Here is a 27306-nt window from a genome sequence, read left to right on the forward strand (position 1 = left end):
TTGCTCTTCCCTCTCCAGGCGCAGCTTATCCCAGGGACACCAGGTCCCCGAACCAACGACCAGACGGACGCCCGAAGCTACATTCACGCCCACGGCCGCTGGTCTGCGCCAGGAGGAGGCCGCCACAGTCGAGATCCCTGCGCACATGCAGGCATGGATGGAATGGGCTATCCGCTAGGGGATAGCAGAGGGCCTTCAGCAGATGTCCAGGTCTGGTCCCCCCTCGATGGCGCCCGAACACGACTCGCCATCAGTCAGGTCCTCGCCTAGATTGGACCCTACTCATGGTCAGGTACCTTTACGGGGGGACAGCCTTCTCCCAGAAGGGGAACTGGAGGAGGCTATAGAGGACCTGGATCGGTTCGGGGAGGAGGAGGAACTTGAATGGGGGTCTACACACCAAGGGGAACCCCTATCGGAGATAGACCCGATGGAAGGGGACATATCTGAGGACGAGGGCCTCACTCCCGATCAACCCACCTTTGTGGGTTTGTTCAAGCCACACATGTTTAAATCACTGCTATTTAAGGCCAAGAACATTTCTGGCCTGTCCGTTCAGTCCTCCTCGGCTCTCTCCTCCCCGGCAGAGGGACAAGAGGATGCCATTTTTATGCAGCCCGTGGTGGAAGCGGAGGTTATTCCGGCCCCACCCATATTTCATGACCTAGTTTCAAACCAGTTGGACTCTACAAGAGCTCCTCCTGCCCCATCCAGCCAGGACAAGAGGTTCTTTAACCTCAAGTCGAGCTTCTGCAACTTGCTTAACACTCCCGAGGTAGACGAGCCCATTGTTGGCTTGTCATCCTCGTCCTCCCCCAGTGACCCCCTGGAGGCCCTGAAACCCGAGGACAAGAGGTCTGAACTGGCTTTACATAGGGCTCATCAGGCTGACACCTGGGCCATTAGATCGGCCACGGCCGCTTCCTTCTTCACCAGGTCCTCGATCCGGTGGCTCCGCCAACTGAAACAGCATGTTCCCCCCTCTAACACAAGGGCACATCAGGACATCGCAAAAAGGACGGCCGCGGCAGAATTCTCGGCCGATGCCACCTACCACATGGTTAAGTTCTCCGCCCGAGCAATAACCTCTCACGTTAAGCTCGCCGCCTGCTCTGGCTCAAACACTGGCAGGCGGACATAAAAAACAAGGTTAAGCTGGCCACTGCCCCCATTAAGGGGGACAGACTATTTGGCACCGCCCTGGAGCCATTGCTATCCGAAACCCGAAGCAAGAAAAAATTCCTTCCTCCCCTTTTTCGGAGGTCAGAGTCAAGAGCCCCCCAGCCCTTTCGGAGAGGTTCCTCCCGACCCTTCTACCAGTCCCCTTTCCAGCCCAGGTATCCGAGACCGCCCTCCTTCCGGCCATTCCAGCCCCAGGATCGAGCCGATCTGGGCGACAGGAACAGGAGGGGCGGCAGCTACAGACGTCCCTTCAGGGGTTCCGGAGGGAAGCCTTTCCGGCGCACCAGATAGATCCCATCCCTCTCTTCCCATCGGCGGACACCTCAAGCATTTCACCGACCGATGGGATTCCTCCACTTCCGATGCCTGGGTCCGTGACACCATCAGGCTTGGACTCGCGCTTGAATTCCAGCGCCCCCTGACTTCTTTATGGCATCCCCCTCGAGGGATCCCACCAAACGCAAATTAATGGATTCAGCTATCCATCATCTCCTCAACATATAGGCCATACAACCCGTCCCACCCTCCCAGCGGGGGCAGGGGTTTTATTCCCACCTCTTCGTGGTCCCCAAATCCTCAGGGGGATGGAGGGCTATTCTAGACCTGAAACGCCTTAACCGTTACCTGATCTACCACAGGTTCAAGATGCACACCCTACAGTCCATTCTGCTGGGCGTCAGGCAGGGGGACTGGCTATCCTCTATAGACCTTTCAGAGGCGTATCTTCACATCCCAATCCGGCCCTCCCATTCCAAATTCCTCAGATTCTGCTACAACCACCACCACTTCCAATATGTGGCTCTTCCCTTTGGGTTGGCCTCAGCCCGAGGACCTTCACTAAGGTCCTCGTGGCTCTGGCGGCCCATCTCAGGAACCTCCCGGTTCGTCTCCATTGTTACCTGCATGACATCCTCATCCTGTCCCACTCCAGACTCCAAGCAGAGAAGGATGTCAGAGCTACCCTCTCTGCCCTCCAAGATCATGGGTTCCTGGTAAACTGGCAAAAGAGCCTACTGTTACCATCTACACGGATCACCCACTTGGGGGCCGTCATTGACTCAGTTCGAGGAAAGGTTTTCCTTTCCTCGGAAAGATTCCTTAGCATCCAGGAAACTGTCAAAAACATCAGACGTTCAAGAAGGGTAACACTTTTAGAATTGTCTAAGTTGCTAGGTAAAATGGTCTCATGTATTTCCATTGTTCCCTGGGCCTGTTTACACACCAGATCCCTACAGTGGTTCCTGCTCCCGTTCCAACGGTCCGGCAGAAGCAATTCAAAGGCCACGGTCAAGGTGCCTTCTAAGGTCCTCACGTCTCTCCTATGGTGGACCAATCCCGCCATCAACAAGGGACATGGCTTCAAGGAACCCCAACGCCTCACCATCACCACAGACGCCAGCCTGTCCGGATGGGGCGCTCACATCCACTCGCTCTCGACACAGGGCAGATGGTCTCAGGTAGAACGGGCATGCAGTATAAACTGGTTGGAACTCCGCGCCATCCACCTGGCCCTGCGCAACTTGCTCCCCCAGGTACGCGGGCGGCATGTCCTCATACTCACAGACAACGTCACCGCCAAGGCCCATGTCAACCGACAAGGGGGCACCCAGTCCATCCGTTTGATGAGAGAGGCCGAGCGCCTCTGCCGTTGGGTGGAGCGCAATCTCCTCTCTCTCAAAGCCGAGCACATCTCAGGGGACTCAAACACCCAAGCAGACTGGTTGAGCAGGACCACGGTGGACCAGTCCGAGTGGCGCCTCCACCCGTCACTGTTCAGGGAAGCGACCAGGCTGTTCGGTCTCCCGTCAGTGGACCTCTTCACATCCCCCCTCAACACACAACTTCCCAGGTTTCTCTCGAGGTACCCCTCCCACGGGGCCGAGACTTACAATGCCCTCCGTTGCCCTTGGCCCACAGGGCTTCTATATGCATTCCTCCCTTAGCCCTGGTCCCCAGAGTCATCCAGAAGCTCATCTCCGAGAAAGCAGAACTGATTCTGGTGGCACCCTACTGGCCCAGGCGCCCATGGTTCGCGGACCTCCGCAACCTATTGGTGGCCCCTCCCTTGAAAATTCCCCCGAACAGAATATCCCTTTCTCAGGGTCCCCTCCAGCACCCGGATCCTCAGTGGCTCCAGCTAGCCGTTTGGAGGTTGAGCGGGAACGTTTAAGAAAGGAGCAGTTTTCTGACCAGGTTATTGATACCATTTTAGCCGCCAGGCGGCCCTCCACAACCCGGATATACAATGCCACTTGGAATAGTTTCTGCAAGTGGTGCCATGGTTTCCAGGTCAACCCGCTTTCACCCTCCATCGCTCAAGTGTTGGAATTCCTCCAAGAGGGTCTGAGGAAAGGTCTTTCTCTGAACACCCTGAGGCGTCAGGTCGCAGCCTTTTCAACCGTCATTGCTTGTGACAATCTGGGGTCCCTTTCTCTCCACCCTCGCATTAGGGCATTCCTCAGGGGAGCCACTAACTTGTGTCCCCCAACAATTCACAGATTCCCCACCTGGGACCTCAATAAGGTCCTTGTGGCCCTTACTAAACACCCCTTTGAGCCTCTCAGGGAATCCACACTCCAGTTCCTAACATTCAAAGTCGTGTTCCTGGTGGCCATTACTTCGGCTCGCCGAATATCAGAGATAGCAGCCTTGTCGGTGAGGAAGGACCTTTGCATCTTCCATGCCGACCGGGTAGTTCTCCGGCCGGACCCTACCTTCTTGCCCAAGGTCAACTCAGCCTTCCACAGGGCACAGGAACTCACACTTCCGAACTTCTGCCCCAATTCCTTGCGGGAAAGGGAGAAGCTTTGGCACACCCTGGACGTAAGACGGGCCCTCCGCATTTACATTAAGCGTACCCAGCCCTTCAGGAGGTCCGAATCTCTATTCCTTTCCTTTCAGCCCAATTCATTAGGCCATAAGGTGTCCCTGTCAACCATCGGCCGCTGGATTAGAGCTACTATTTCCAAAGCTTACTTGTCCCAGGCTCTGCCGGTACCCAGCGGAATAACAGCACACTCCACCAGAAGTGCTGCCACCTCTGCAGCTTGGGCCACCCAGGCTCCAATTGCTGATATTTGTCGGGCGGCCACTTGGGCCTCCCCATCTCCCTTCATTAGACATTATAAGATAGACATATTTGCCTCGGCGGAGGCTTCGTTTGGTAGACGAGTTCTCCAGCGAGTCCTCAAGGAACCACAGAGATTACAGGACCAGACGGACTCCCTCCCCTAGGACAGCCAAGCTTTGGTATGTCCCACTCTCTGGATGATCCGAACGGCTCTCAGGAGAATGGGCGTTGGTTCTTACCTGACACGCCATTTCTCTGGAGCCGTGAGGATCATCCAGCCCCACCCTTATTAGTTTCTCTGTCTGGTGGGGCTTGTTTCGGCCAATGAACCCTTTAGCATAGTAAGATGAGAGCAAGATCCACTCTTCACTCTCGACTTCGCATAAACTGGGGATTGCAAGGCAGCCACATGATGAAGGGCAGAGCGATCCTCAGTAATTAAGCTCAGCCTACAACGATGCAGACTGAAGCACCTCCCACTCTCTGGATGATCCTCACGGCTCCAGAGAAATGGTGTGTCAGGTAAGAACCAATGCCCATTTTCACCCAGGAATTACACCTTCATTAGATATATTCATCTTTTTGTTTCAAATTGGGATAGGAATCTACATATTCCATTTTTATCTCTTTTTTGTTTTCTTTTTGGCTTTCATGTTCTTGGAAATGAAGCAGGTTGAAGCTTATGTAGCACTGTATATTTGTTTGAAACTGTATCATGAACAAAACCAATTTGCATGTTTTAATTGTCTACTTTGGAACTGTTTCAGCTAACATGCCTTGAGAAATTTGACAGGTATCCATCTGCTTTCTTACTTCAAAGAGTAGGAATCATAGAGTCAGTATACTGAATTATAATTAATCTATTTTATTTTTTGGGTAGAATTTGTAAATGCACATACAGCAAATGGATCAACATTGTTAAAATATGGTCACATCTTTATTCACATTTTGATAATTAAATATTTTATACATATAAATGTATCCTTGGGTGATTGTATGTATGTATATATGTATGTATGTGTGTGTGTGCATATGTATGTATGTATGTATGTATGTATGTATGTATGTATTTATGTATGTATGTATGTATGTATGTATGTATGTATGTATGTATGTATCAACTGAACAACTCATGTTATTGCAAGAGGCATGATATTTATTTCTACTTACAAATGATAAATATAAGTCAGCTTTTAATTTGATGCATTTATGATTATGTACATAATAATGATATACATAATCATAAATGGTGGTGTGATGACTCAGCGGTTAAGATGCTGGACTAGTCCTCTGGAAAGCCCACACCGCTGGTTTGAGACCCAAGCTCTCGCAATGGGGTGAGCTACCATCCTCCCTCCAGCTCCTGTGGTCAGCAGTTTGAAAGCACGCAAATGCAAGTAGACAAATAGGTACCACTTCAGTGGAATGTAATAGAGCTCCATGACATCATGCTGACCACATTACCTTAGAATGACTCCAGACAGTGTTGACTCAATGGCTTTGAAATGGAGATGAACACTGCCCTCTATAGACAGCAATGACTAGTGGAATAAAATTTGCAGGGACTCTTTTACTTTTTACCTATGATTATGTACAGGAAACTTATAAACTGAAGAGACATGATTTACTGTTCAACCAAGAAGCTTAGTTGTTTAGTTTTAGCCAAGGATGGGAAATATCCAAGTCATGAGGTGAATCTTTATAGCTGGTCAGTGGAGGATTACTGTCATATCAATTGTCTCTGCAACCTGTATTTTCAAAACAGGAAAAATTAGAAGAAGCAAATGAATATGAACCCAGAGCTTCAAGCTGAATCTCTCTGGAATTTTGTTTGGTTGCACTTTTATTTTCTATGACTGGAAAAGTTAATGCACAATTGAAATCAGAGAACTAGGTTGTTGAGCAGCTTCAGATGCATTCAAATCACAGTTCTCTTGTGCAGCCATCTGGGACTATTTTTTTTTCTCCAGTGTAGTTACTTGAAACAATATAGCATCTGACAGGAAAAGGTGATATGTGACTCAAGCTGAAATATCCCAATAGTTATTGGGTTTCACAGTAGTACAGGTGAAGGGAAAGATGAAGCCAGCTTATCCTGAAAAGCCAGTTCAGTGTTGCTTTGAAATAATAAATGTACTTTTTGTAGATCCAACTATTAGGCTCGGTCAATTTTAAGTCTGTTCTTGGCAGCTGGGGTAATAGATTACAATGATGATCAAATAAAAAGGAAAGCACATATGAGAACAATCCTAGCTGAAGGAAAATCAGCATGAATATATCTATAAATAAAATATAAATAAAGGCATGATAAATCCTATCTTAATGTTGGTCTTCTGAGGTAGACCAAATTAGAAAACCAAAGTTATGGATGTTAATCTACTTTTATCAAATATAATTTGTAGAATCTTGGAAAATTTATTTATTTAAGTAAAACCCTTGCAAGTCCCAAAATAAAAACTGGCACCACAATGGGGGTTATATTGTGTTAATGTATTAAGGAGACAAGTGGACAAATAGTAAAGATTCAATAGCTATTAGCATTTAATCATTGAAATTTGATAAAATTATCAAAGACAAACCTGTCCTACTCCATCTCTTTTGACCACAACTTCTGAATAATTCAATGGACAGCCTAGACTAAATTCATTTAAGGCAGTAGCATTAACACTTAGATTTATACACCACTCCACATTGCTTTACAGCAGGGGTCCTCAACCACCGGGCCGCGGACCGGTCCCGGTCTGTGGAGCACTCTGTACTGGGCCGCAAAGAAATTTTTTTTTAAAAAATGGCGGCTTTCTTCGCCTTCGATGAATGCTGCTGGGATCGGGGATCAAGGACACAAATGAAAGAAGGGGAGGGAGGAAGCAACCGAAGCCTGTCCTGCTCTCTGGCTCAGCGGCGGTTTTCCTCCCGCCTCGTTCCTCTCTCAGTCGCTCTCTCGCTGCTCCACCAGCCCAGGAAGAAACTGCTTCAAAGAAGCCGGGGGTGGCTTTCCTGTCGCCGCAGCTCCTCCAAGCGCCCGTTCACCCCACCCCGCCTGCCCACGATTCCATTCAGTGCCCCGTTCTGCCTGTCTGGTTGTTTGGGAGCAGCTTCGGCTGAGAATAATAACTATTCGCTCTTTTTATCAGCCGAAGCTGCTCCAAACGAAGAAGGCAGGCAGGCAGAACGGAGCACTGTGGATTGAACTGCTGCGTGGGCGGGCGGGGTGGGGGGTAAACGGGCGCTCGGAGGAGCTGCGGCGACAGGAAAAGCCACCACCCCGGCTTCTTTGAAGCAGTTTCTTCCTGGGCTGGTGGAGCAGCGAGAGAGCGACTGAGAGAGGAACGAGGCAGACACCTGAGGGAGGGAGGGAGACACCTGAGGGATGGGGCTGAGGGAGGCAGGGCCGAGGCGCTCTCTGAATCCAGGTGAGTTTTTGGCAGACGTTTATTACCCAACTAGGTAACAACATCAGATGTTACCTAGTCAGGTAATAAAACGTCTGCAAGCAAACCACCAAACTCGGACTCTCCCCCCCGTCCTGAAAAAGTGTTTGTGCTTGAAACTGGTCCCTGGTACAAAAAAGGTTGGGGACCACTGCTTTACAGGACTCTCTGAGTGGTTTACAAATGTCAACTTATTGTCCCAACAATCTGGCTCCTCATTTTACCGACCTTAGAAGGATGGAAGTACTGCATTAATATTGTTAAAAATATACCTACCAATTATTGATTTAAATTTTTATCTTATGTGATAAAAAGATGCTGTCAGCTTTGAAATTCAGCTGCCACATTTTTGGGGAGAGTTAGAGGAGTTGAAAAGTTCAAGGTTAATTCTGTGTGTCGTATTAAGAATTTCCAGTTGCAGTTAATTGGTTCTCGTGATTGATGAAGTGTAGAAGTGGGACGAGAGACAGGAGGAGGGAAGGTGGGTTCTGCGTAATGCACGAAAAAACTTTCACTTGGGAAATTGCTTTTGACATGCCAGATCTGTTCCTAATAAATCAATTGGAGAGATAATGTGATTGATATAATGGATACTTTCTGGATGCTTGGCATTTATTTCCCAACTTTTATTTTTTGAATGGGCTTGGCTGATGCCCTGGAGTTCTTTTCCCAGAAATGGAGAAAGAGCAGCAATCAGCCGAAGTTAGAGGTGTGCAGGGGGGAGTTTGTGGGGGTCCTCCCTCCGGAGCATTAATTGAACCTGCCAGTCCTTGTTTGGAGGAGATGATGGATGCTTTCAGGATGGCAGTAGGAGAAAGAGATTTGGGAGATATACCAAAGCGTTTCAATTCAAGAAGTTGTTATAACCCAGAGGTAACCCAGCTGTCTGAAGAGAAATCTTTCTCTAGCCCCAGGCATATGACTATTCTGTCGGATTGGAGGGAAGAGAGACAATTGGGGTTGGATTTCTCTCAAGAAGACAACCCCCAGATTATTCCTGGAAGTCCATCAAGGGAAGATTTACATCAACAGTTCCAGAATTTAAAGGTGACAGATTTGGTCTCACAGGCTGTTTGGACGGGTGGAAGCTTGAGACCACCCATATTCACTTATCCAAATATCGTGAGGAACGAGGAGACTATACAGATGCCAGTTGGAGGAAGTCATAAAGAAGCATCAACTAACAGAGGCATGTTGCAGCCTCAGAGGCAATCCCCTCATTTTCCAGAAGGAATTTTGCCCCCTGCAGAGAGTATCCCTCCAGGATGGGGATTTTATCCAGGCCAGGGGTGGATTCAATGCCAATGGCAGCCAGCACCAACACAGCCCTGGTCTGAAGGGGGGTTGCCCAGACAGCAGACAGCAGCCACACCCCCTCCACCTGACCAGGCCACACCCATCTTCCTCTTGGCAACCACAATTGCAGCCCCAACCATAAGCGAGGCCACAGGGACCCCTATTCCAGAGAGGCATCCCCCAGCCAGAGTTCAGGGGGCCTACCCAGCCTACGTACGCCACCTGGTCTTTCCTTCCATTTCAGTACAACCTGCAGGGGCCTGGCAGGTGCCACCTTCGCAACCACGACCCAGGCCAGACCGAATACCCTTTGAGGCCATATTCGATGGCCACCACGAACATTTCAATTACTTCATCACTCGAATCTGATCCCATATAGAACAATTTGGAGATCAATATGCCACAGAGCGCCATTTGGTTATGGCCATAACAAATGGGATAAAGGAAGGTTAGATCGGGTGGCCCAACTACGCAACGAACAAGCCCCCAAATTATACAATGTAAACAGATTTATTCAATTATTAAGACTCAGAATTGAAAATCCAGACAGGATAGCAGAGAATGAAGAGAAGTTAATGGAAATGAGACAAGGCAAGCAACCATTGTCAGAATTCATTTGGGACTTTAGAAGGGTCGCAAGCCACCTCATGGGTTGGCCTGAAAGAATGACTTTAAACTATTTTTAAAAAGCCATTGATCCAGAAGTAAAGAAGGCCTGTGAAATTAGGTGAATCCCAGAGACCTTACAGTCGTGGTATACCACCTCCCTCAGCTTAGATCACAGCATCAACCCACACAGGAAACCCCTTCCGGCAGCCCTGACTAAGAGAATTGTGGCGAGGAGACTGCCGACCGGAGCAGCCGAACCTGCTCGTACCTGATCCACCTGGGTGCTGAAATGTTACCGATGTGGCCAAGCCGGTCATAGGGCAGCAGACTGTCTAGCCCCTGCTCCTGTGCCACAAGCTCCACAGTCGAAGCCTAATACAGCTGTTAGAGGTCAGAAGAATCAAGGAAGACCTCCGGGCAGGGATGGGTTCACCAAACACAGCTGGGAAAGCCCCCTCTGCGCAGATGGGAGCAACGGACCACCAGACCGAAACCACGTCCCCGAAAACCTGACCTGCAAAGACGACCCAATAGTGAGTGATCCCATCATACCTTTTACAGTCAAGGTCAAGTTAGTGGTACCAAACACGGGGGAGGCCGCGGAGTTAAAAGCTGCCATTGATACTGGGTGTTCTAGATGTCTTATCAGACTCCCTGTCATTGAACAATTGGGCATAAAGACTAACCCACTAAAACACCCAATCAGATTTGAGCAAGTGGATGGAACCTTAATTGGGGGCAGACACTCAATTGACAGAATTAATCAAGATGGAATTAGGGCCCCATCGTGAATTCATACGCTTCATAGTGGCCCCCAAGATGTCAGAATCAATAATACTGGGATTTGCTTGGTTAGACAAATGGGCCCCGACGATCAAATGGGAGGATGGATTCAGAAAAATCTTTATTGGAACGGGTCCATTGCCCCCTCTTCCACCCACTAAAAAGCCACCAGTCAGCTCGAACCCAGAGCATGAGCCAGCATCCATGGCATCCCACCTTCTTTCAGATAACCACCAGCTACCCGACCAATACAAAGATTTGGCTAAAGTATTCAGTGAAGAAGTGTGTGATATTTTACCTCCCCATCGAGCCACTGATTGCACCTTAGAATTAGAGCCCGGGGTGAAATTACCAAAACCAAAGATGTATTCCATGACGCCTGCTGAAATGGCTGAATTAAGGAAATACATCGACAGCAGTTTGAAATGAGGTTTTATTGAGCCTGCCAAATCAAGATTAGCTGCCCCCATGTTCAAGGAGAAGAAAGATGGCGGATTGAGATTGTGTGTTGACTTTAGATGTGTGAACGCCGTATTTGTCAAAAACATGTATCCTCTCCCTCTTATGAAGGACTTATTGAACCACCTGTTGAAGGGAAAATTATTCACCAAGCTAGATTTCAGGGAAGCTTACTACCGGGTCCACATCAAAGAGGGAGATGAGTGGAAAACTGCTTTTAACTGCCCTCTGGGTAGCTTCCAATTCAAAGTTATGCCTTTCGGACTTCAGGGGGCTCCTGCAGTATTTATGCAACTCATCAATAAGGTGCTACACCCGCACCTTTACCAGAGGGTCCTCGTGTACCTAGATGACATCCTTATCTTCAGCGAAACCATGGATGAACATGTTCAATTGGTCCGACAGGTTCTAGAAAAACTTCTAGCCGCCAAATTATACGTGAAACTCTCAAAATGTGAATTCCACAAAGAATCGCTAGACTACCTAGGCTACCGAATATCCAATCTGGAGATTGAAATGGACCCCGGAAAGGTGAAAGCGGTGCTGGACTGGCAACCCCCCAGAACCCAAAAACAACTTCAAAGTTTCTTGGGGTTTGCCAACTTCTATAGACAATTCATTCCGTCATTTGCTGAAGTTGCCCTCCCATTGATGGAGCTGTTAAAAACGGGCCCGTCACCCACCAAACCAAAGCTGAATCAACCCCTGGCTTGGACTATGGACTGTCAGAAAGCTTTCAAGATATTAAAACGCCTCTTTGCAACGGAGTCCATCCTCAAGCACCCAGACACGACCAAGCCTTTTATTGTCCAAACAGATGCAAGTGATATAGCAGTGGCAGCTGTTTTGCTGCAAAAAGACTCTCAAGGCTGACTGATGCCTTGCACTTATGTGTCCAAAAAGCTGACAGACACAGAGGGAAGGTGGGCGGTCTGGGAGAAAGAAGCATTGGCCATATGATGGGCTTTATTGACTTGGAGGTATTTTTTAGGAGGGGAGCCAGAGGCCTTTGATATATGGACTGATCATAAGAACCTTGAGGCTCTAAAGACCCCTAGGAGATTATCGCCCAAACAAGTCTGCTGGGCTCAATATTTCAAGCGATTCAATTTCAATGTTAAATATATCGCCAGAGGAAAGAACGTAGTGGCAGATGCTCTGTCCAGAAAACCTCAGTTTGACAGCCACCTAGAGGAAATAGTACAAGCCTTAATTTCAAATGCTCAATTGGCTGGCCAAGTAACCAATCGAACCCAAGCTAACTGCAACCCCCAATGCCTGGAAGATAAGCTGACTGCAGAATTGAAAACGGCCCTATTGACTGATCCTTGTTTCCTGGACCATCAAACTGAGTTGACGATGAATGATGGACTAGCTTGGAAAGGGACTAAGCTTTATGTACCCACAACCCTAAGACTACTGGTACTAAAGTGTAGCCACGATTCCCGGCTGGGAGGCCACTTCAGATTCCTAAAAGCCCTACATTTACTCAGAAGACAGTTCTGGTGGCCAAAAATGAAACCTGATTTTTGAGGACTATGTAACAAGTTGTTCAATTTGTGCCACAATGAAACAAAGAACTGGAAAAACCCCAGCCTCCTGCAATAAGTTGCTGAACCAACCCAACCTTGGGAAGAAATCGCAATGGACTTTATTGTTGAATTACCTAAGAGTGAAGGGAATACAGTCATTTGGACTATAATTGACTTATTCTCCAAACAGGCCCATTTTATAGCCTGCAAAGGGCTTCCATCTGTGAAAAAACTTGCAAAGCTGTTCGTGAAACATATCTATAGACTACATGGAGTACCTCGTAGAATAATATCAGGCAGAGGGGTACAATTTACCGCAAAATTTTGGAGGGAATTTCTGAAATCCATTGGCTCCTCTCAAGAGTTCTCCTCAGCTTTCCATCCTGCTTGTAACAGAGCAGCGGAGAGGGCTAACGCCATGATTGAATAATATATTAGATACTATGTAAATTATCAACAAGAAAATTGGGCTGAGTTATTACTTTTTGCAGAGGTTGCTTACAATAATGCAGTACATAGCAGCACAGGATTGACTCCATTCCAAATCAACATTGGAATGGATTTTGTCCTGATGCCAGAGTTACCTAGACAACCTCCCTCATCTATATCCGTAACAGAATGGATGAACTCATTAAAGAAAGGGTGGGAAGATACAAAAAAGCTTTGACCGAAGCTGCAAAAAATTATAAAAAACAGGTGGATAAACATAGATCTCTTCAACTGCCTTTTAAAGTAGGGGACAAAGTATATTTGTCGACCAAGTACCTTAGGTTGAAACTCCCAGTAAGAAGCTGGGTCCAAAATTCTTGGGTCCATTCCCCATTTCAAAGATAATCAATCCAGTCATTGTCCAATTACGTCTTCCTCGACTATTGGGGAAAATTCACCCAGTGTTCCATTGTAGTTTACTAAAACCAGCTACTACATCGATGATAAGACCACTGCCATTCACTCCCTCTAAACCGTTGACAGTACATGGGGAAACACATTGTGAGATTCAAAAAATTCTCGATTCTCGATTACACCATGGCCGATTGCAATATTTGGTCTTAGATGCTAGTTGGGTAAAGAGTTGGGATGTTCATGCTGATCAATTGGTTAACCAATTCCATGAGGATTTTCCCCACAAACTGAAGGGTCCTCGTGGGGGAGAGAGGGGGTTAAGGACAATGTATTAACCCCCCATATGTGTGTTTTTTTTCTTTTATTTTAGGAGGAGGAGTTTTCAAGGGGGGACGCCTGTCAGCTTTGAAATTCAGCTGCCACATTTTTTTTAGAGAGTTAGAGGAGTTGAAAAGTTCAAGGTTATTCTATGTGTCGTATTAAGAATTTCCAGTTGCAGTTAATTGGTTCTCGTGATTTATGAAGTGTAGAAGTGGGAGGAGAGAAGGGAGGAGAGAAGGTGGGTTCTATGTAACGCGCAAAAAAACTTTCACTTGGGAAATTGCTTTTGACATGCCAGATCTGTTTCTAATAAATCAATTGGAGAGATAACATCTTGGAGTGATTGGTATCATGGATACTTTCTGGATGCTTGATAGATGCATTGTTTTTTTTTTTCTTTAAAAATAATACAATGGCTTAAGTTTACTGGAAGCCTCAGACTTCTATTTACTGGCTTATTTGGGCCAAATTAGTGAAAAATACTGCTGAAAGCCAACGTGTTCATAACTTTGGTGAACTCTGAAACTTATGCTATTTTTCACCACTTATGCAGATTTATATTGATTTACTCAATAATTTTCGTTAAGTGACCAAGGTTCTAATTCATTTCACTAGCATGTACAATAGCGGGACTTATTTCTGAGTAAATATTCATATAATTGGGATAAATTACTTGTATGACTAAGTAATGTGTGATTATTTTATATCATTTTGAAAATCATATAAAAGTGATGCTTAGCATGAATTAAATGACAAGAAAACAATCTTTTCAAAAATAGAGAAGCAAACAAAGTTATAACCAAGAGCTAATATGGGTTTGTCAAAAACAGATCATGCCAAAAAAATCTTATTTCATTCTTTGACAAAGTGACTAAATTAGTGGATCAGCGAAATGCTGTGGACATAGTATATTTAGCTTTCAGTAAATATTTGATAAAGTAGATCACAACTTTCTTTTTGGCAAGCTAGAGAAATGTGAGTTAGCAGGACCACCACCAGATGGGTTTGTAATTGACCATCATATTGTACTCAACGTGTGGTCCTCAGTGGAATTACATCCATACAGAGGGAAATAAATAGAGGAATACTCCAAGGTTCTATTTTAGGCCAAGTAGTCTTTAATAACCTCATAAATGATTTAGGTGAGGAACTAGAAGGGAAACTCATCAAATTTGCAGATGACACTAAGCTGTAAGGAATAGCCAACATCCCTGAAGATAAGCTCAAGATCCAAAAAGATCTTGAAAGACTTGAACACTGGGCCCTATCTGAATGAAATTTATCATAGATGTAAAGTTTTACATAGGCAAGAAAAAAATTGTATAGGTACAGACTAGGTTAAAATTGGCTCAATACCAGCAATTGTGTGAGGAATCTTGAAGTCCTGATGCAATCACTTAAATATGAGTCAACAGTGTTGCAGCAGCCAAAAAAAGCCAATGCAATCCTAGGCTACATTAATAGAGGGTAGAATCAAGATCACATGGAGTTCTAGTACCATTTTACAAAGCCTTAGCAGGACACACTTGGAATATTGCACCCAGTTCTTGTCACCACAATATACGTAAAAAAGATGTTGAGACTGATGGGGGTGGTAGGACTAAAATATATGAAGAAGGGTTACAGGAATTGGGCATGTCTAGCCTAATGAAAAGAAGGATTAGGGGAGACATGATAGAAGTGTTCCAACATTTGAGGGGCTCCTTCAAATATGAGGGGGGACAGCCTATTTTCCAAAGCACCAGAAGGCGAGACAAGAAACAATGGGCGGAAACTTACCACAGAGAGAAGCAATCTAGAATTAAGTGGGAAATTCCTAATGGTGAGAGCAATCAAGCAATGGACTAACTTGCCTTCAGTTCCATCACTGGGGGTTTAAGAAATGTTTGAACAGCCATTTGCTGGAATTGTATAGAGTCTCCTGCTTGAGCAGAGAGTTGGACTAGAAGCCCTCCAATGTCTTTTCCAATGCTATTCTATGTTCTATCTCATAGGTTCTAGAGTTTCTCTAGGGGAATAATGCCCTGCCTCCTTTTAAGTATTTTATAATTACTAAGAAAGATGGTAAGCTGAAAGTGATACCATACTTTGCTGCCTGAACTATTTGTACTTGAACTTGTACCCTTTAGGACAGTGGTCGCCAACTGGTGGGCCGGTGACCACTGGTGGTCCACGAGAAAATTTTGGTGGTCCGCAGAGAAATGTCACCCTCAAAGCACCCCCCAAAGCAATTAATCCAGACTGCGCGGGAACACAAGGCTGCACCACCCACATGGCTCATGGGAACACAAGGCTTGCATCACTTGCATTGTGAACAACATGAGGTAGTGAGGGGAGGAGGGAAAGGGCAGAGGGGGGACTTGCCCCACTCGCCCCATATGCCTGATCTGGCCACCGGGCTGCTTCTTTCCTCTTCTTTCTTCTGCTTTTGGCTGCATGCAAGGAAAGCAGCAAAAGTCTTTCTTTCTCTTCCCCAAACTCTACCAGAAATGAGTCTTTGGGACCCTGCAAGGCATCCTGCTCCAAAAGGCTGTGCCATTCTGGTGGAATTTCGGGGAGAGAAAGAAAGGCTTCTCTGTTAGACTGTTGCGAGAGTCTAGTGTGGATTGTCCTCATCTCCTCGTCACATGACCAAGTCTGACAAATCATTGACCTTGTCACCGTTGCTATGGTTACCCCAACTTTTGACTCAGTCAGCTTGTTGAACTGGTTGTGTTCTGTAATGCTCTCAGAGCCAAAAGCTTCAAAAATTGTTTTAAAATAGTCAAATTAGAGAAATAAAGCGGTGATCAGTGGCTCCCAGGAACCCGGGAGCACTGAGAGGATGCCGTGTGGGGGCTGGAAGGGCTCTTTCTCCCCCACAAGGTGATTCCAGGGCCAGAGTTCATTTTTGACGCTGAGGACACCAGCAGTCAACCAACTTTTGCCAACTGTGAGTTGTTACAGGGAGCGAGCATAGCAGCAATATGGATTACATTGCCCTAACCAACCAATTCTCTTCTTATATACTGCCCAAAGCTCCTGCTGTGCTGCTGGCCACAGCTGACTGGCGCTAATTGCGGGGTGGGAGAGATCGATCCCTTGCTTTATTCTGCAGTCTCACGGCTCACCCTAGCCTGCGTGGCTGAAGCAGAAAGGGACTGGTTTGGCAGCAACAGAATCATGGAAGGGGGAGCAGGCAGACAAGAGCCCCTATCCCCTGCAATGGCACAGGCCTCTTCAAGGCACAGAAGATCCAAGAGACATTCCTCAGCTCAAGGGGCAGCAGCAAAAATTAAGGTCAAGGTTGTTGCCACAAAGAAAAAATCTAAAGCAGAAGAATCTGTAGAAGGAAAGCATGAGGCCCTTGAATGGCAGTTTGCAAAGGGCTGGGAACAAAGGGGGGGGGCGGAGCCAACTGTCACTCCATCCCACTGTTGCTGGGGCGGATCTGCAGACTGTTGATATTCAAATTCTGCATTCTTGGTCACCAGAGGGAGCTACTGAGTTTAATCCTGCTCTGCCATAGGATTTGAGTAGAAAAGGCCCCAGCAACAGGCCTGTTGCTTGGGTTGAACCTGTCCTTCCAGCCTTTAGTCAGCCCCTTAGGTGGCCCTTGTCACGAGCAGAAGCCACTTTCACCCCCACTGCTGCAGGCATTCGCCCAGGGGACTCTTCAGGGACTGAGATGTCAGATTCTATGAGAGAGGTGATTTCAGCCACTATTAGGCAAGATATTATAAATGGGATCCACCCTCTTTTAGGCCCTTCTGGGATTTCCCCTGGGGTGTGGAGGAACCATCCCATTCAGCTCTCCTCTTGTGTATCAATTCCCAGTGTTAGGCCTGAAGTTTCCAGAAACACCAGACAGGCCCATCCTAACCCATAGCGAATGGGTGGGTTATCAAGAGACTACTTCTATCAAAGGATCTGAACGCAGTCTCTCTGCTGCCTCTGAGGCAGAGGAAGGTGAGGTGAGGGACTCAAACTTCTCAGAAGATGAGGATATTTCTCCTGAATTGCCTGTCCTTTCAGGATTATTTGACCACTCAGTATTCAAGTCCTTGTTGCACAAGGCAAAGAATATGGCCCAGTTATCCCTGGATGAGACCTTGATACAGCCCATTCCTCAAGGACAGCCACAGGGGGATTCACTGTTCTCTCAATCCACTGTCCAGGCAGAGGTCTTACCATCACCTAGATTATGTCTGGATGTGGTGCTGAAGCAATGCGATTCTCCAGGCACTGGCCTTAACCCATCCTCCTCAGAGAAAAAATTCTATAATGTGGGTCAAGATTTGGGCAAGGCTTTGCAACTTCCCTCAGTGGATCCACCAGTGGTTACTTCTGCATCTTCCTCAGGGAACCCCATGGACCCAGAGGATGCATTGAAAGGGGAGGATAAGTACTCAGAACACATCCTGCAAAGGTCCCACTAGGCTTTAGCCTGGGCGGTCCGCACCTCTACAGCAGCATCCTTTTTCACACAGGCTTCACTCTGCTTGTTAAAACAATTACAGGAGCAAGTGCCAGCGTCAGGCATCAGAGTGCATCAGGATTTGAACAAAATTATAGCCGCCACGGAATTCACCACAGATGCTACTCCTGATTCGGCTAAATTTGCCACTAAGGCCATGGCAACCTCTGTCATGGCACGGAGACTATTGTGGCTCCACAACTGGCAGACGGATGCCAGGAGGAAGTGGAAGGTGGTTTCAGCGCCTTTAAAAGTGGACAAGCTATTTGGGGATGCCTTGGAACCCTATTTGGTGGAGAAGTCCTTTTTACATAAATTTCAATGCTCTGCAAAACATCCAGAGCATGCCATTTCTTCTCCAGTTCATGAATCGGACTAGGACAAAAATCTGGTAATATCAGTTCCTGTGTTCTATGGAACGAAGAGTTAACTTTCAGAACAAAGGTAGGGTCTAGTCTTAAGGACCACCCTGTTATGGTGGAAAATGCAAAGATCTGCTCTGAGACTGTTGCTAGTTCCAAAACCCTTCTAGCCAACGTGATGGCCACCAAGAAGGCTACCTTAATAGTCAGAAACCAAAGGCCAATAGTTCTCAGAGGCTCAAAGGGAGTTCCCATAAGAGTTCACAGGACTTTAGACAGATCCCATGTAGGGTACCTGTGGACCGGTAGGTGGATGCAGATTCAATGCCTCTCTGAGGAATCTGCGGACCAGTGGGTGGTAAAAAGTGGATTCCAAAGACCCCATGGATAAGACAGAAGACAAAGCTGCTATCTGTCTGCGAAGAGTATTAGGTGATAGCCCTTTGTCCACCTGTCTTACAGAAATTCAAGAATGTCCCCAATAGAGGCCTCCATAGCCGAACAATTAGTCTTATTACACCAAGTGCAAAATATCCTCCAAGTAGCATCATAAATGCGATTGGTAGATGCCTGTATAGTATCTATGACTTTAACAGAGAAACTGTCCTTGGTTAACGATCCTCGCTCAATCTCCATACGGCTAATTGAAGCCATTGGGGCTCTGGATGCAATAGGGCCCCCTGACTGAGGGAAATCCAGAGCCCCAATGGCTTCAATTAGCCATATGGAGATTGAGCAGGGATCATTAACCAAGGATTCAGGAAGAGATCAGTAATGTTGAATTCAGAAGCCATTTAATAATAATATTAAAGTAACGGATGAGAATGGTCAGAATGTTTTGATAAGCTTGTCCTTTAATTAAAGAAAATAGATATGTTCCATAAGTTAGCCCATTTGAAATACATTTTGTGTATCTCTTCTGGAGATTGAGCAGGGATCATTAACCAAGGATTCAGGAAGAGATCAGTAATGTTGAATTCAGAAGCCATTTAATAATAATATTAAAGTAACGGATGAGAATGGTCAGAATGTTTTGATAAGCTTGTCCTTTAATTAAAGAAAATAGATATGTTCCATAAGTTAGCCCATTTGAAATACATTTTGTGTATCTCTTCTGGAGATTGAGCAGGGATCATTAACCAAGGATTCAGGAAGAGATCAGTAATGTTGAATTCAGAAGCCATTTAATAATAATATTAAAGTAACGGATGAGAATGGTCAGAATGTTTTGATAAGCTTGTCCTTTAATTAAAGAAAATAGATATGTTCCATAAGTTAGCCCATTTGAAATACATTTTGCTCTATGATGCACCATATCACTTAGTTGATGAGAGTTTTAGAAGTTTATAAAAGATAGAATCTTCAACTGAATGGAAATAATTATTTATACCATATAAATATACTCTTTTTGCAGAGTAACTGCTCCAAGCATCTTCTGAATTGGGTGGTGATGTAGACTTTCATTTTTTTTTTCTGTTGTGGCCACTGCCACCCCAAAGATGAAGGTCTGTAATGTAATGATATAGCATATGCTGCGTCCCCAGATTTAATAGCCAGAATTTATAATTAAAAGGATTTGTGGTGGCAGATCTGGAAAACCCGTGACTCTTGTCAGTTGGAAATCCTAATGACTGAATAAATGTTGAGAATAGTAACATTTAAATATCAAAATAATGAAATAAATTTAGCAGGATTTTAGATAGAATTACAGTGGTATGGTGATGTATATAAGTGCCTGTATTATAATATATATCTCTCTATATATGTGTTCCTTCTCTTTTTTGTCTTCTCTTTACAGCTTATGGCCAATGCTATCCTTTTTGTCAGTGTAAACCTGTATGGGGTCTTTGTAAGGATATTGACGGAGAGGGCTCAGAGAAAGGCCTTCCTTCAGGCCAGGAACTGCATAGAGGACAGGCTGAAGTTGGAGGATGAAAATGAAAAACAGGTCAGTTAAAATATGTGTTTTTTTTATCTTGTTCAACATCACAATTGAATAAGAGCCTGATCTTTACAGAAACTTATCTATAAAGATAGCTTTATTCTTACAGTACCTTGTTGTTTTCCTTTTTATTAGTTATCAACAATGAAAACACAACTGCCATTATGTTTTTTATATTTAACCTAATTTTAGATAAAGTAAAAAGCCCAGAGGGTTGTCATTAAGCAGAACTTTTGTACATAATATGGTCATTTTAATTTGCAAAGTGGATTTTATAATCACATATCTTATCTCAGAAGTATTAATATGAATGGAAGAAATAATTTAATAAACAGAACAATCTACGCTGTTGGGCTAAATTTTATTTTTAAATTTACACAGTTTTCCATAATAAAATACTAAACAGATATTATGCATAAGATGATATACACTAGTCTTAAAGCAGTTCAGTTGCATTAAGATAATTGAGGTAAAATTATAAAGGAGGCAGCATAAGAATGGAATTAAAGCTTGGGTATGGAGTTTACAGCATATTTCATATAAAATATGCCATCACTCCAATAAATTGCATTGATTACAATGTTGCGTTTCTTACTATTTTTATGTTGTTGTTTCAACTCTCATATTTAGCTCATCTGGAACGGCATACAAACTAATAAATAAATGTTTGACAATAAGCATATGCTCTTGTTTTATTACAGAAATTATTTAATAAAGCACATTAACAGACCGCTCCTAGTTGGAAAAAAATAGATAGTGGCAGATACTTACCATTACCATTCAACAAGTAACTAAAGTATGAAGAAATCAAAGAGTACAATTTAGGTTTTCAATCCTGTATCTATTAGAATCAGAGCTATTCCGGACTCACTTCAGTCCTGCCCTTGGAATGTTGTATTAAAAATACACTGCTCAAAAAAATAAAGGGAACACTTAAACAACACAATGTAACTCCAAGTCAATCACACCTGTGAAATCAAACTGTCCACTTAGTTAGCAACACTGATTGACAATCAATTTCACATGCTGTTGTGCAAATGGAATAGACAACAGGTGGGAAGCATAGGCAGTTAGCAAGACATCCACAATAAAAGAGTGGTTCTGCAGGTAGTGACCACAGACCACTTCTCAGTTCCTATGCTTTCTGGCTGATGGTTTGGTCACTTTTGAATGCTGGCAGTGCTTTCACTCTAGTGGTAGCATGAGACGGAGTCTACAACCCACACAAGTGGCTCACGTAGTGCAGCTCATCCAGGATGGCACATCAATGCGAGCTGTGGCAAGAAGGTTTGCTGTGTCTGTCAGCTTAGTGTCCAGAGCATGGAGGCGCTACCAGGAGACAGGCCAGTACACCAGGAGACGTGGAGGAGGTCGTAGGAGTGCAACAACCCAGCATCAGGACCGCTACCTCCGCCTTTGTGCAAGGAGGGACAGGAGGAGCACTGCCAGAGCCCTGCAAAATGACCTCCAGCGGGCCACAAGTGTGCATGTGGCTGCTCAAATGGTCAGAAACAAACTCCATGAGGGTGGTATGAGGGCCCGATGTCCACAGGTGGGGGTTGTGCTTACAGCCCAACACCGTGCAGGACGTTTGGCATTTGCCAGAGAATACCAAGTTTGGCAAATTCGCCACTGGCCCCTGTGCTCTTCACAGATGAAAGCAGGTTCACACTGAGCACATGTGACAGACGTGACAGGGTCTGGAGACGCCGTGGAGAACCTTCTGCTGCCTGCAACATCCTCCAGCATGACCGGTTTGGCAGTGGGTCAGTAATGGTGTGGGGTGGCATTTCTTTAGGGGGGCGCACAGCCCTCCATGTGCTCTCCAGAGGTAGCCTGACTGCCATTAGGTACCGAGATGAGATCCTCAGACCCCTTGTGAGACCATATGCTGGTGCGGTTGGCCCTGGGTTCCTCCTAATGCACGACAATGCTAGACCTCATGTGGGTGGAGTGTGTCAGCAGTTCCTGCAAGACGAAGGCATTGATGCTATGGACTGGCCCGCCCGTTCCCTAGACCTGAATCCAATTGAGCACATCTGGGACATCATGTGTCGCTCCATCCACCAATGCCACGTTGCACCACAGACTGTCCAGGAGTTGGGGGATGCTTTAGTCCAGGTGTGGGAGGAGATCCCTCAGGAGACCATCCGCCACCTCATCAGGAGCATGCCCAGGCGTTGTAGGGAGGTCATACAGGCATGTGGAGGCCACACATACTACTGAGCCTCATTTTGACTTGTTTTAAGGACATTACATCAAAGTTGGATCAGCCTGTAGTGTTTTTTTCCAGTTTAATTTTGAGTGTAACTCCAAATCCAGACCTCCATGGGTTGCTAAATTTGATTTCCATTGATAATTTTTGTGTGATTTTGTTGTCAGCACATTCAACTATGTAATGAACAAAATATTTAATAAGAGTATTTCATTCATTCAGATCTAGGATGTCTTATTTTTGTGTTCCCTTTATTTTTTTGAGCAGTGGTATATCTTTAAACTTTTCTTGACCTGAGAGGGGCACCTTAGCAGACATTTAAAGACAGTTCAAAATGTGATCAGATGTAAAGTTAAGATTCTTGATATCATTTGTTATGTCAAATTGTGGAGGCTTATTCTGAAAGCTGAAAATAAACTAAACCAAAATGGGACATTTTTTAAATAATGGAGAGCTTGCATTTTGAACTCTCAAAATATCCAGTCAATCTTGGACCTTCCTTATATGTACCATAAACAGAAGAAACTGAAATCCTTTAAAATGCTGAAATGCTGAAATAAAACAATCAGTTTTGCTATGGATCAAACTGTTTGCTGCCGTCTGCAGCATTTAAGCCCCATTGCTATAGGTGACCAAACATTTTTGCAACTACAAATTCAGTCATCATTACATTAATAAGAACCAATATAATTTCACCTGCCTGACTCTGTATGGCTGAATGACCTTTTTTTCCAACTGTTTTTGCTATCTGCCTCTTAGCTCAGCTACTAGCTTTATTCCAGATCACAAGCAATGACACCCAGGATATATTTTAGATACCGTGAGGATATTGCTGAAAAAGTCTTAATGTGATGTATCATCTATGTCCCAGGGATAAGATTTACTTTATATATAGTTCAGCATAATTAGTGCACAATTAATTAGTCAATTTTCATAGCTTTTCCTACTAGAATTGCCTCAAGATGGTGGTGCTGACAGCAGCTTTGGTGAAATGCTCTCTTGTAGTTTTAATGATTTTTATTATTTTCTGTGACTCTCTAAGAATTTCATATTCTAGAATTGAACTTTTGGATATTAAAGAATGGTCTTTACAAACAAACAGGTTTCTGGGACTATTCCTCTCTTCTTTTCAAATGTGGTGGAAATTCTGACTGAGAGAAGGGCAGTTATCTCTTCTGGCCTGGCGGAAATGAAGAAGCATAAAAAGAAACAAAAGGAAGAGGAAGAGAGGCAGGAGAGGAGAGATATTACAAAGGCTCAGGAAGCATAGGATAAGCAAATCTACCCTCATCTCTCTGCACTTAACTAATTTTCGCTTACTAGTAAATAAGATAGATGAACTGCTACTCTTAAATAGAAACAATACAGATTTTTCTAATTTGGCAACCCTCTGTTTCATTGAAATGTGGCTGAACAAGTTGATTAATGGTAACTACCTGCAAACCACAGGATTTCAGATTCAAAGAGTAGATAGAATTGCAGAATCAACCAGTAAAAAGAGGGGAGGAGGCCTCTGCTTTTATATCAACAACAAATGATGTAAAAATGTAACTTTACTGAAGAAATATTGTGATGAGAACTTAGAGATATTATTTATCAATTTTAAACTATTTTATTGTCCACAAGAGTTCTCCTCATTTATTCTGGTTGCTATGTACATTCTACCCCAAGCTTGCATACATAATACATTACAAATTATCTAGCTAACCAGATTCTGTGGGATGAACTAAGATACCCAGATACTTTTCTTATTGTGTTAGGTGATTTCAACAGTGCTAACTTAAGCCAAGAGTTGCCAAAATACGTCCGGCATGCCGACTATCTTACTAGAGGAAATAATATTTTAGATCACTGCTACACAACATTAAAAGATGCTTATCAGTTTTTACCATAAGCAGCTGGTAAAGCAGATGATCAGTGTATGATTCACCTTGTACCTACTCATAGACAAAGGCTTAAAACCATAAAACCAACAGTTAAATCAGTGAAGTCTTGGACTGAGGAGGCATAATTAAAACTATAGGCTTGCCTTGATTGCACAGATAGGAAATTTTTTGAAGCTACCTCTGCAAACTGGGATGAACTCGCAGATACTGTGACATGTCAGTTTTTGTGAAGGCCAGAAAACTATGAATACACAATAACAACAAACCTTGGTTCATAGATAAGTTCAAACAGCTACATCATACCAAAGAGGAAGCAAGCAGGAAAGGAGATAGAATGCTGTACACTTAGGCCAGGAATTATTAACAAAAGTGATCAGAGCAGCAAAATGAAGCTATTCTGAAAAGCTGAGGAATCAGCTCTCAACAAATGAACCAGCTAATATGTGGAAAACCCTTAAAGATGTCATTGTCTACAGCAAATCTTCCCATGCTGAAGGGAACTTACTGGAGGTTTGACAGAAAAGGTTAGAAGGGTGTGTGTGTGTGTGTGTGTGTGTGTGTGTGTGTCTATTAAAACTCCAAAAACAGGTCAAGTAGCTCTGGGGAGGTCAGTCATAAATTAGAACACTTGCTAAGCAACCGGCCATTAAGCAAGGACCACTTGTATTTGGTTTGCCAGTCACATGGCCACTTGGCCATGCCCACCCAGTCACGTGACCACCAAGCCACGCCTACCCAGTCACATGACCACCAAGTCATGCCCAGCTAGCAAGCCACACCAACCAGTCCCATGACCACCAAGCCATACCCACAAATTAACCCACAGAGCCAGTTGTTAAGAAATTTGAATCCCACCCTTGACTAAAAGGCATTGCTCATAAGACACAAAGACAGTTCTTTTCCCCCATGCTATCACTCACTTTAACAAACAACTAATTCCCACAACATTGTTTATGCCATGGGATGTCAAACCACCTAGTAGGGCTGTATTACTTATTATTTTTCTCATCTATCCTATTGCCTATTTCCTTAGATTCTTATTACTATAGCTTGCTGTTGTATCTTATGATTTATGTTGATTGATTTTATTTAGTTTTCTATTGTTATTTATATTGACTGCTTTAGTATCTTATAACTATCGCTGAGTTTTGTATATGATTTATGATGATTGTATTTTATGAGTATGATTGTATGTAGACTGAGAGCGTATGCACTAGAAACAAATTTCTTGTCTTTGTCCAATAAAGAATTCTACTGACCCAGAAAATAAGTTTCAAGGGAGTAGGAGCCATGTTTAATGGACTCATTAACTTTAACAAGTACATTCTTTAAGGAAGAAGCATCTTTTTTCAAAGTGGGTATGAAGATGTGAAAATGTTTGGATTCCTTTAACAAACAGTAGAGAGAAGAATTGCTTGTTAGAAGTCAGAAGAGTTTCTTAAAAATGATCTTTGAAGGGTACATGACCCTACAAGAGAGTGTAAAAGTGTATAACATAATACCTTTGATTCATTAGATATATTTTGTACAAATTATTTCCTCATGAATAAAAGACTAAAAGATATGCATAAAAGAGATATGCATAAAAGACTAAAAGATACATTGTTACTAAACTGCCACAGAGAAAGGTGGCAGGTCAGAGACAGTTATAGCTAGGAAAGCCTTTGCACAACTTCGTGTTATGCTCCAGTTGTTTCTTTCCTGGATCAGAATCCCTACACTCAGTCACTCAGGTTCTGGTCATTTGATGCATTTGGATTACTACAATGTATATTACAATTGTACAATGTATATTGTACAATTACTACATGGGACTTCCTTTGAAGTGTATCCGGAAGCTTCAGCTGGTACAGAATACAGCTGCATAGACAGTTCTTGGGGAGGCATGTTATATAACTCTGCAAGCTGCACTGGTTGCCAGTTTGCTTCTAAGTCCAATTCAAAATGTTAGGACCTTTAAATCCTTTAATGGCTTGGGTCCAGACTGTCTGAGAAACTGGCTCACCCTGATGGAAGTAGCCCACTCCCCCTTGCACCAGCAAAAGGGGCATGCTGCAGGCCACATTGACCAAGGAATTTTAGCTAATAGGGTCCAGAAGAAGAGTCTTTCGGCCATGGACCCTGCCCTGTGGAATGTCATGCCAGGTAAGAGCCTACCCTTCTGAAAGGGTTTGAAGATCTGGCTGGGCCAGCTGGCTTTGGGCCCCTATTTGCGGCATTTTGGGGGGATAATTCATTCCACCTCCTCTCTGTGCACACTTTTCTTCCTCTCTTTCCATCCTGGTCAATTTTTAATTGCATTTTAAATTTAAGATCTATATTTATTGTTATAATGTTTTATACTGCATTTTAATTGAATTATTGTAAGCCATTTAGAATAACCTCAGATAAGATGGGCTGCATTTAAGTTTAATAACAAATAAATAACAGGATACACACACGAAACAGGGGAACAATCATTAATATTCTAATGCAAATTTGTTTTAGACTTGTTACTTATCCCTTCTTGAACTATGTCTAAAGCAGTAGCCCCCAACCTTTTTCGCAGACCAGAGGAGGCATGGTTTTCATGTTGCCTGCATCTTGCAAATGGGGCTTTGCTTGTTTGCATGCTGCAGACCAGTGCTGGTCAATGGACTGGAGGTTGGGGACCCCTGGTCTAAAGAATCTTTTTCCCTGCTTCGGTTTCTTAGAACTTCCCTTTTTCCTGGAAATTTCAAACTTTAAACTGATGCTTTGAGGGTTCATATAGATCTCTCTTGTCTTAACCTTGGTCCATTAATTTCCAAATTTGTTCTAAAAGGACACAAATATCTGTATCCTCCAGGTAAAGGGAGTTGCTGAGTTAGCTCCTGTGTACATGACAGAGAATATCCAGTGGTGGGATTCAATTTTTTTTACCACCAGTTCTGTGGGCGT

At 44.3% G+C, this 27306-nt stretch overlaps 1 protein-coding gene across 1 annotated transcript in view; it reads left to right on the top strand.

The window, feature by feature from the left end:
• Nucleotides 1-27306, top strand: part of ADCY1 (adenylate cyclase 1) — a 256331-nt gene that overhangs the window by 76818 nt on the left and 152207 nt on the right. Inside the window, exon 2 of the mRNA XM_087946948.1 lies at nucleotides 20143-20292. Coding sequence (XP_087803074.1) covers nucleotides 20143-20292 — 150 coding nt within the window. The remainder of the gene's footprint in view (nucleotides 1-20142; nucleotides 20293-27306) is intronic.

The sequence above is a fragment of the Notechis scutatus genome, chromosome Z (assembly GCF_049901735.1).
Source record: "Notechis scutatus isolate UNSWTSFEM ecotype Mainland chromosome Z, rNotScu1.2, whole genome shotgun sequence".
Lineage (NCBI taxonomy): Eukaryota > Metazoa > Chordata > Lepidosauria > Squamata > Elapidae > Notechis > Notechis scutatus.